We start from the raw sequence: 11153 nt of genomic DNA on the forward strand, positions 1-11153 counted from the left end.
CTTAGAACCCTCCGATAAAAACAAAGACATAGGTATATAACATCGAACGACTCGGCAGCAAATAACCATAGAGCCAATCAGTAAAGAAAAAGAACTTATACAATGCACAAGATGTCAGTTTATCAAAATTGCATTGTGGAACGTCAATGGCCTCCAACTACACAAAAATGAATTTCTCCATTTTTTGTTGTTGTGGAGTCGGTAAGCATAGTAAAAACAACAAATAAGTCATTTTCTTTTTTGACTATCTAAATGTGTTACTGTCAATAGTGATTTGTAGGTTGTTTCTATTACACATTAATTAAATCTGCAAACATATAGTAAAAATAATGATAAGCCATGATAAAAATGTTAAAATCGATAGTCAAATAGGAAAATAAATTATTTATTGTTGTTTTTACTATATTTGAACCAAAGAGTACTCTTTGTTTGAACATTACAAATCTCCTGCATATAAAACTATGTTCAATTTTAAACTATACACGTCAAATTCCCTTTATGATATGCAACAAATAAATCGGGCGAATACGTATCTAGTGTGTAAATTGGGTTACATAACTGTCAGACATATCAATGTATTGACATCTTAGACCATATAGTACATGGACTGCTAATTGTAACTAAAATATGGTCAAGGACATCGCCTGGGTATGTGAATTTCAGGGTAAACGAGTCTGTCCGAAGTTGTCCGATTAGACACGATTTGAGACTGTCAACCTATAAATTAACAAACGTCAATTAATTAATCGCCTAGATATCCCAAAAAAAGCAGACTTATTCTTATTTGAGGACGTATAGTAAATAATGAAGAGTATTTAAAGCTTCCCGTACTACGCGGTTACTATAAAGCTGCTCTTTAAGCGATCCTAGTGGTGTTTACACGACTTTAGTTTACCCTGAGATTCACATACCCACGACTACAGTGCCCTCTATTCGTGACCATCCATTTTGTATTGAAAGCATAGGGCGAATAGCAGTCCATGTACTATATGGTCTAAGATTGACATGTATATTTTAGAATTGAGCATAGGAATTTTTAATGAGAGAGATTGAAGTTAAAATTTATGCTCTATATATTACCAAAGAGTATATTACTCTTTGATATTACCTACTTAATGTCCATAGTAATATTTCAATGGGAGAATAGTTTTTAAGGATGCTTTAAATCAAGAAAAAGAAATTAGATTGTCAAATTTTTTTCGTTTTCTAATGGTACCTAATTAGCGACGATTTCAAAACCAGCGGCTTGCTAACGGTTCCGTTCTTTATTTTGATTGTGTATATTTGCAATTGGTCGACAGTTATGTTAAATAAAAACAATTACGAGATAATAATGGTGGGCAACAATTTACCATAAGTTATATAGATTATATTAATTGGAAAACAATAAGTATACATTAGAAAACGTGTGTATCTTTTATGTAACAGAATTTGATAATATTTAATTTATCCATATTACATATATTTACAAATATATATTTACTTAGGTACTCTCATTAAAGTAGATGCCTCAATACTTTCGGTTCTTATAAACTAAGAAAAACTATAACAATATACTTTACAATATTAACTTATATTTGTGAATGACGTTTTTTTCTAAAGAGGTCCATGATCCGAGACGATTTTTTATGATCATTAGGTTGTATAGTTGAACTCGGCCTGGTCGGCGTAGCCCATTCCGATTTATTACTGCTCGATTCTCCGTAATGTCCTATGAAACACACACTGTATTGTTAAGAATGCAAAACTAACATCCAGAAGCAAAAAGAAGAAAGGTAAGCTAAAGCGAGTGACGTATACAGACTGGAAAATGAAACGGTAAGACAAACATGCTGCTGTATAACTAACCATGAAGGTTTCCACTAGTTTCTAGCGTGTGATGACGACGTACGGGGTGAGAGTTATTTGGTGGCTCGCTCATAGGTAACGGTGGTGGATTTTCTCCTAAATTAGTAAATGTTAAAGAACCAAATTGTATTGGACGTTTTAGCACACGGTTAATATTAAATTAAGTAATTTGTACAACCACAAAAATTTACCATAATGCTAAAGAAACACACGCTCCATGTGTACAAACATAAGCGCTCTAATTACTGAAAAAGGAAGGACTGTCACAAACTTACTAAACATAGAAATCTTTAACACATTAATCATTTTAACCAGTTAGGAACAGAAAAATTACAAGTGAACTCACTATTGTTCTAAAAACTGCAGACCATTTTGTGCAGGGATTGTCATTTACAAGAATATCAAGGAGAAAGGGTGATAGAAAGAACTCTAGTAGACCATGGAAATTTCCATTTGCGCGCAAAGTTCGCCATTTTTTAATATCCCATTGGAGACTGTTATTGTTGGAGCTACAAATTCAGTTAAACTACCACATGCCATTTTTCAGTCAGCACCACAATGGTCATACCAAAAAACAATTTAGTAATTAGCAGGTAATCAAGATATTCAACATTTTTTAAATGGACCACCTTGTATGTTTAAAGGAAGATTTTTGGAAATTGCGCCCACGTTATTGGTGTATTACAGATGTATTACATCTGAATTATGTATGTTTACATAGTAGCTGATGCATTCGATAGAACAGAATAAGTAAGTAGGTAATTATAGGAACAGAGCTGCACTGTGGTTGGTATGCTGTTGAGGATTGGAGAGGATCCGTGCAGTACCATACAAAGGGTTTCCTACACACTTATTCTGTTCTATTGATTGCGATACTATGTAAACGTAGTTAATTCAGATGTATCTTGCAGAAATACATAACCGCTCTCAAATAATTAATAACAGTCAGTTTTTTTTTGTACTTATTGACATTTTGGCTGCCATTCTTTTGTTTGCAGTTGTAGTTTTTACAAGCAAAATGTTCTTTTGTTGAATACCTAAATCTGATGCTCAATTGTTTTCCTGATTTGACCACTTTATTCTTCAGCTACTGAGTAATGCTCATATTTTTTGCTAATTCCTACCTCCAATAATAAGACAGTTATGGTGATGGTTTTAGTTGGAACGGAAAGAAAACTAAATGATCATATGGTTTGTCACACAATAAAGACGCTTAACATTTCTTTGCATTATGGTTCTTGTCAGTAACATGTTATCATAATTTTAGCACGAATTAATATAAAATTAGTAAAATTAAATGTTTGCTTACCTGTTTTACATGAGCATAATACTATCATATTTAAACAATGTCTATACCTGTAAGTGTGTGCCGCCATGGTGGCTGATGTTGCGATGCGCCATTTTGAAACTGTGGATCATGTCTCATTACCACTGTATCACTAATGTCGGGACTAGATGTTCTACTTGACTGTGAGCTAACGTCCATCTCATGATAATCCTGTGGTTAACATTTTATTATCGATAATATAAACGAAAGCACTAACCTTGTGAACTTCGAGGTTAATCAGCTGCTGACTGGGAGGTAACTTTGCACGGAATGAAATTTTATGTACCCAGTCTAACATTTCAGTCTCTGAATTGCACGAGAATAAAAATTCGGCTCCATCTGAACTATTTAGTCTAAATGTGAACTTGCGCTTATAATAATCATCCGCAATAGCACAAACTGCATTATAAATCCCTAAAGGAGAGGCGATGGCTTTGCTAATAACAAAGTCGTCTTTATTTTTGAAGAAGCACAACAGTTGCCCACACAATACAGTGTAATAATTTCTCCACGTTCTATTCTGTGCACGCCGTCCTCCGGCCGATAGCACTTGTTTGCGCTCCAAGAATGCTTGAGCTTCAACAGGCGGTAATTCGTTCTCTGAAATAGCCGCTTTATTTCTGAATGACCCGGCTCTTCTTCGCGTTGTAAATGATGGCGTCTTCTTGACTGGCTTAGTAATAGTAGACACCTTCATACTTTCTGCTCTTTTAACGATACCGTCGGAATTTTTGCGAATTCTATCCCCAAACATATGCGCCACTGAATTCGATTTGGTTAAGGAGGAAGTCGGCGTGGCGGCGTTATTGTTATCCTCAACGTGAGAAGTTCCATTCATTCGCTCCTCTGGAACTGAGGAAGGTAGACGTTCTTTTTGCTCTTCTAACCGTCTTTGCTCAGTGATACGTTGGACTTCCATGCGTTTACGTTGAGATAATCGTTCCTGTTCTTGTCGTTGTCGTTCCAGTTGCTTCTCTCTCGCTTCCTCCTCCAGCTGCCTGGCAAACGCCTCTTCGATTAGCGTAATCCGTTTTAGCGCGATGAATTTCTCTTCTTGCGCCTCAACGGTTTTATCAAAATCTTCGTGCTTCCTTATCAGTTCCTCTACTTGCAAAATACTATCGCCGTATTGTGACTCACGTAGAGGACCTTCGCGCACGATCATCCAGTTCTCTAGTAAGTTGGCCTCGTGCTTAAACAGCTGCACATCCAAATTATGATCGTAAATAATCGCCCGCTGGTGCCAAATATGATTTAAGTGATCCATCCGATGACGTAACACATCGATACGATCTTGAATTTCCTGCGACAGAAAATGCTGGTCTTGTATTAATCGGTGCCCGGTTTGATAGAAGTCTTTAATTATATCGCCTCTTGCGTCAATTTCGACTTTATGCTCTTTGTGATGTTCTATTAACACTTCTGCTGCTGATACATCTTGAGGTAGATCGGGGGCTGTAACTTTGGCTAACATTTCGTTTATCCACGCCCTAAAAGGAAAACATGCTGCCATTAATTGAAATACACTTGTCAAAACCCCACTCTATTTCTAACTGAGTAGGAAATGGAAACTGATTGACTTCCACATTACAAAGTCAATCATCTAACAAGTACCAACGACCCCCTTGGAAGGCGAATGAGCGGGTAGAGGGAGGGGTGCCCTATTAGCTATGATGAAAAATTAGCCCCAAAGGCAGAGGAGCCAACAGTGTGGGAAGAAAGTATGCTCAAAAAAATGAAGGGCGAGAACATAAGAGGAAAAGCTCAAGATCAAGAATGATTTCAATGTAATTGGTATAAGTGGAGCTAGATGGGAAGGGTAGGGGGAGGTGAATTGTGGAGATGCAAGCAGATTTTATACTGAAAACGGAATTAAAAATGTTTGAGGACCAACGCGCACCATGTAGAATGGAACAGCATACACATAAAGAAGAGGGGGTGAATTGCTAACTGATGTATCAGACGAGACTTCACTCTCGGGCCATAAGCATGTAAGATTCAAGATAAAGGCACCATTCTTATAGAATGTGGCCTGTAGAATCCATAATTTCAAACAGTTCCAAGATTGGGCTACTAGTTCAAAAGTTAGAGCCCTTTGAATTTTTTTTCGAAATTGGTTTCTAGTCTATAACTTTTGATTGAGAAGTCTGATCGAAAAAGTACGAATTGATTTGGATTCTACGCACCCAAATTAATAAGAAAAAGTGTTTTCCCGAGAAATTTTGGTGTAGTCGATTTTTGGTAAAAAAGGAAGGTTATACACTGCCTTTTTTTGAGCCCTGAAAAAAAAATTGTCTCAGATCGACCCGGACAAAAAATTTTCTTATAGAATGTGGCCTGTACAATCCATAATTTCAAACAGTTCCAAGATTGGGCTACTAGTTCAAAAGTTACAGCCCTTTGAATTTTTTTTCGAAATTGGTTTCTAGTCTATAACTTTTGATTGAGAAGTCTGATCGAAAAAGTACGAATTGATTTGGATTCTACGCACCCAAATTAATAAGAAAAAGTGTTTTCCCGAGAAATTTTGGTGTAGTCGATTTTTGGTAAAAAAGGAAGGTTATACACTGCCTTTTTTGAGCCCCGAAAAAGAAAATTGTCTCAGATTGGCCCGGGAAAAAAATTTTCTTATAGAGTGTGGCCTGTAGAATCCATAATTTCAAACAGTTCCAAGATTGGGCTACTAGTTCAAAAGTTACAGCCCTTTGAATTTTTTTTCAAATTGGTTCCTAGTCTATAACTTTTGATTGAGAAGTCTGATCGAAAAAGTACGAATTGTTTTGGATTCTACGCACCAAAATTAATAAGAAAAAGTGTTCTCCCGAGAAATTTTGGTGCAGTCGATTTTTGGTAAAAAAGGAAGGTTATACACTGCCTTTTTTTGAGCCCCGAGAAAAAAATTGTCTCAAGATCGACCCGGAAAAAAAATGTCTTATAGAATGTGGCCTGTAGAATCCATAATTTCAAACAGTTCCAAGATTGGGCTACTAGTTCAAAAGTTACAGCCCTTTGAATTTTCTTTCGAAAATGGTTTCTAGTTTATAACTTTTGATTGAGAAGTCTCATCGAAAAAGTACAAATTGTTTTGGATTCTACACACCAAAATTAAAAAGAAAAAAGTGTTTTCCCGAGAAATTTTGGTGTAGTCGATTTTTGGTAAAAAAGGAAGGTTATACACTGCCTTTTTTTGAGGCCCGAAAAAAAAATGTCTCAGATCGACCCGGAAAAAAAATTTTCTTATAGAATGTGGCCTGTAGAATCCATAATTTCAAACAGTTCCAAGATTGGGCTACTAGTTCAAAAGTTACAGCCCTTTGAATTTTTTTTCGAAATTGGTTTCTAGTCTATAACTTTTGATTAAGAAGTCTGATCGAAAAAGTACGAATTGATTTGGATTCTACGCACCCAAATTAATAAGAAAAAGTGTTTTCCCGAGAAATTTTGGTGTAGTCGATTTTTGGTAAAAAAGGAAGGTTATACACTGCCTTTTTTTGAGCCCCGAAAAAAAAATTGTCTCAGATCGACCCGGAAAAAAAATTTTCTTATAGAATGTGGCCTGTAGAATCCATAATTTCAAACAGTTCCAAGATTGGGCTACTAGTTCAAAAGTTAGAGCCCTTTGAATTTTTTTTCGAAATTGGTTTCTAGTCTATAACTTTTGATTGAGAAGTCTGATCGAAAAAGTACGAATTGTTTTGGATTCTACGCACCAAAATTAATAAGAAAAAGTGTTTTCCCGAGAAATTTTGGTGCAGTCGATTTTTGGTAAAAAAGGAAGGTTATACACTGCCTTTTTTTGAGCCCTGAAAAAAAAATTGTCTCAGATCGACCCGGAAAAAAATTTTCTTATAGAATGTGGCCTGTAGAATCCATAATTTCAAACAGTTCCAAGATTGGGCCACTAGTTCAAAAGTTACAGCCCTTTGAATTTTCTTTCGAAATTGGTTTCTAGTCTATAACTTTTGATTGAGAAGTCTGATCGAAAAAGTACGAATTGTTTTGGATTCTACGCACCAAATTTAATAAGAAAGTGTTTTCCCGAGAAATTTTGGTGTAGTCGATTTTTGGTAAAAAAGGAAGGTTATACACTGCCTTTTTTTGAGCCCTGAAAAAAAAATTGTCTCAGATCGACCCGGAAAAAAATTTTTCTTATAGAATGTGGCCTGTAGAATCCATAATTTCAAACAGTTCCAAGATTTGGCTACTAGTTCAAAAGTTACAGCCCTTTGAATTTTCTTTCGAAATTGGTTTCTAGTCTATAACTTTTGATTGAGAAGTCTTATCGAAAAAGTACGAATTGTTTTGGATTCTACGCACCAAAATTAATAAGAAAAAGTGTTTTCCCGAGAAATTTTGGTGCAGTCGATTTTTGGTAAAAAAGGAAGGTTATTATACACTGCCTTTTTTTGAGCCCCGAAAAAAAAATTGTCTCAGATCGACCCGGAAAAAAAATTTTCTTATAGAATGTGGCCTGTAGAATCCATAATTTCAAACAGTTCCAAAATTGGGCTGCTAGTTCAAAAGTTACAGCCCTTTGAATTTTCTTTCGAAATTGGTTTCTAGTCCATAACTTTTGATTGAGAAATCCGATCGAAAAAGTACGAATTGTTTTGGATTCTACGCACCAAAATTAATAAGAAAAAGTGTTTTCCCGAGAAATTTTTGTGTAGTCGATTTTTGGTAAAAAAGGAAGGTTATACACTGCCTTTTTTTGAGCCCCGAAAAAAAAATTGTCTCAGATCGACTCGGAAAAAAAATTTTCTTATAGAATGTGGCCTGTAGAATCCATAATTTCAAACAGTTCCAAGATTGGGCTACTAGTTCAAAGGTTACAGCCCTTTGAATTTTTTTTCGAAATTGGTTTCTAGTCTATAACTTTTGATTGAGAAGTCTGATCGAAAAAGTACGAATTGATTTGGATTCTACCCACCCAAATTAACCCTAGTTTACTGGCCACTAAAACTTTCAAGTTTACGGGCGTGGGGTGGAACGAACCCCAGATAGAAAAGACTAAACTTGGAAGGTACTCGAGCTCCCAGGCCAAAATATTGAAAGAAAAAAAACTTATGGACATTGAAAGTGGCTGTGGGGTGCGATCCACCCCAGACCTGTAAATTAGGATTAAAAGCGAAGCCTCAAAAATCATCATACAGGAGAAGGTAGAATGGGCCCTAATGGCCTTCAAACTCTTTAAGACACCTAGCGGAGGTTGTTGGGCACATATTGCAAATTATATGTACTACAGAGCCAGCTTCTGGTAACGGGGCAGGAGGTAAATGTGGTGTTCATACCAAAAGGGTCAGGACGCTCAATCCACTTGCCTAAGGCATATCTAACAGTCTCATCTCCTTCTCGTTGAAGCTTCCTGAGAAACGAAGTTCTAACAAAACATCCGCTTCACCCTCAACAACACGCCCATCAAAAAGGAAAATCAACAATCACGGCCCTACATAGTTTAATATGCAAACTTGAAAAGGTGCTCATGTCAAAAGAGGTGGCTCTAACCAGGTTTGCGGATGTAGAGGATGCTTTCGATAACACCTTGCATGAAGCATCAAAGTGGCCGCTGGAAATAAAAGCCCAATCTCCACAAGAATAGACTGGATAAAATCCATGTTGAAGAGCAGGAAGATAATGGCAAGGCTAGGTGTGGAGTCAGTCACAGTGATGACCAACTAACACAAAAAGGTTATTATATGCAAAGGTATGCAGACGATCTGGCCATATAGTAATCTCTAGTAAACATCTGAACATCACACAAAAGGTGGTCTACAGATAATCTGCTCAAAAGTGTGGTGGTACCTTTTACCAGAAGGAAGAAGCGCAACATAAGGGCACCTAGTATGGGGGGGGGGAGGGGGGGCACGAACATCAATCTTTGTAAAGAGGTCAAATACCTAGGAGTGAACTTTGACCAGAAGTTAACGTGGAACTCCCAAATGGGTAAGGTGATAAAAAAGGCGACCCTGGGATCCCAGGCCTGTAGATGGCTACTGGGCAGGAACTGGGGCGTAACACCTAATGACTAAATGGCCGTACGAAACTATCATCAGACCCATGGTCACATATGCCCCAGCTATATTGTGGGCAAAAATTCAGCAAACAGTGGATGTAAAAGGCGAGGAAATGAACTAGCAAAATGGTTTGTCTGGACCGTAATGCTCTATAGTTGTGAAGCATGGACAGAATGATGGAGGACGAAAAATGAATAGAAGTTTTGGAAATGTGGATATGAATAAAGGTTTTGAAAGGCAGGATGAGGAAAGAGGAAGTACTAGAAATAAAATCATGGACACCAATTCACAAAAGAAAAATCTTTTGTGTGTTGAGAAAAAACTGTTTTCCAAGAAACGTGATGGAAGGACCTGTGGAGTGGAGGAAGAGCACTAGGACCACGAACTTATAAATTAAGATGGACTGCTAATGCTGAATTAACAAATGACACCTACATGGGGGCCGCCATGATGTGCACTCACATGGCGCGAAATTCAGATCAACTAATAAACAAGCATTACCCCAACATTAACCTCACATTTTCTAAATAAATTACTGTGACACATGTCATTTTCCAAAGCTGCAATAGTCTCAAAACTTGAGCACTAGGAAAATTCCCCTAGAAAATAACTAGAATGTGCACATCATGGCGAAGCCCATGCTAGGGCCATTTCTACCTCTATGCAACTGTTTGATCAGCAGTCCATCTTAATTTATAAGTTCGTGACTAGGACCTGTGATGCCAGGAACTGATGATGACTATACACTTATATACTCACATCAAATCTTGATATTGATCGAAGTATGTCTGAAGTTGTTCAGACTGCTGAAGATTCTCCCTTCGATGCTCGGCTTTGGTTTGCAACTCCTCCCACGCGTTTAAGGTATCTTCTCGTTTAACTTCAATGTGCTCTTCAGCATCTGGAAATAGTTCACTAAGACGATGTGCCTCTTGTTCAATGGCTTTCACTTGCTCCTTGACGGCAACCAGTTCGGTTTCGAAACCTGTGTGTTTACGAACTAAAGCCTGTATGCTTTCCAAGTCCTGCCCGTAAGTATCGATTACCAAATTTGCCTCTTTTTCAATAATCCAGGCAATAGTCTCGTCTGCAGTCCGGTCGAAAATGTGAACTTGTTTAGCACCAGCGAGAGCTTCGTGTCTCGCTTGAGCCAGTTCTATTAGGTCTTCCCATTGATCTTTGACTTCCGTTACTTTTTGTTCAATTTTTCTTTTGTGCTTATTTTCGGCGGCTATCAGTTTGTTTCCGTTATCAATACAATTTTGTACTCGTAATTCGCTGTTATTTAAACTAGCTAAAAATGTATCAAATGCTTGTATGAGTAACTCGACATGTTCCACATCTGTTCCGTAATCTTCTGAAGCTGCCTTCGCTTGTTGGTCGTTCATCCATTCTTGCATTTCACTACATTCTCTTACAAAACTGAAGTATGTCAGAGCTTCTGAAAGGGATCTTTCACGGTCTTGTAATAACTGTTGTAAAATCTTTAAATTTGTTTTCTATTTGTTCCTAAAAAAGTTTAAATCACATTAAACCAATAAGCAATATCCTCCTACCTTTTTCCTTTAGCACATTGTCACTTAATCAAAATGTTTGCCTCTCAGATATATTTTTCGACAGATTTTCAAGCGCCTCAATAGTAGTTTTGAAGATTCAATTTCCACCACTCCATAGGCTTCGCAGTTTTCCTTAGTACATTTGAGCAGAATCTCATCTTACCAATACCCCCCCCCCCCCCCCCCCCTCGCTTGATCTAAAGTTGGCATTCTTCGTTTAGCCATGCTTCAGCCTCTGCAGCCTTCAGTGTAGAACTAAAAACAACACAAAGCAGTTTACAAATATGTGTTATAAGATATGAAGATGGTGACGTTTGGAAATTGCGTCCTTAACATTGATTCATACAAACAGAGTTGGACTGGGTCACTGGGTCAACTGGGTCACTGGGTCACTAAATTAAACTGGGT

General features: G+C 37.3%; 1 protein-coding gene across 1 annotated transcript; it reads right to left on the reverse strand.

Moving 5' to 3' along the window:
• Positions 1-1393: 1393 nt before the first annotated feature.
• Positions 1394-10664, reverse strand: LOC116163524 (spectrin alpha chain, non-erythrocytic 1-like). The gene is made up of 5 exons (XM_031477501.1): positions 9949-10664; positions 3393-4665; positions 3205-3346; positions 1849-1944; positions 1394-1711 (listed from the first exon to the last, which is right to left on the reverse strand). The coding sequence occupies exons 1-5, from the start codon at positions 10587-10589 to the stop codon at positions 1572-1574; spliced, it is 2292 nt and encodes a 763-aa protein (XP_031333361.1). The 5' UTR covers positions 10590-10664; the 3' UTR covers positions 1394-1571.
• Between the last annotated feature and the right edge of the window lie 489 nt (positions 10665-11153).

Source organism: Photinus pyralis, unplaced genomic scaffold (assembly GCF_008802855.1).
Source record: "Photinus pyralis isolate 1611_PpyrPB1 unplaced genomic scaffold, Ppyr1.3 Ppyr1.4_LG2, whole genome shotgun sequence".
Classification (NCBI taxonomy): domain Eukaryota; kingdom Metazoa; phylum Arthropoda; class Insecta; order Coleoptera; family Lampyridae; genus Photinus; species Photinus pyralis.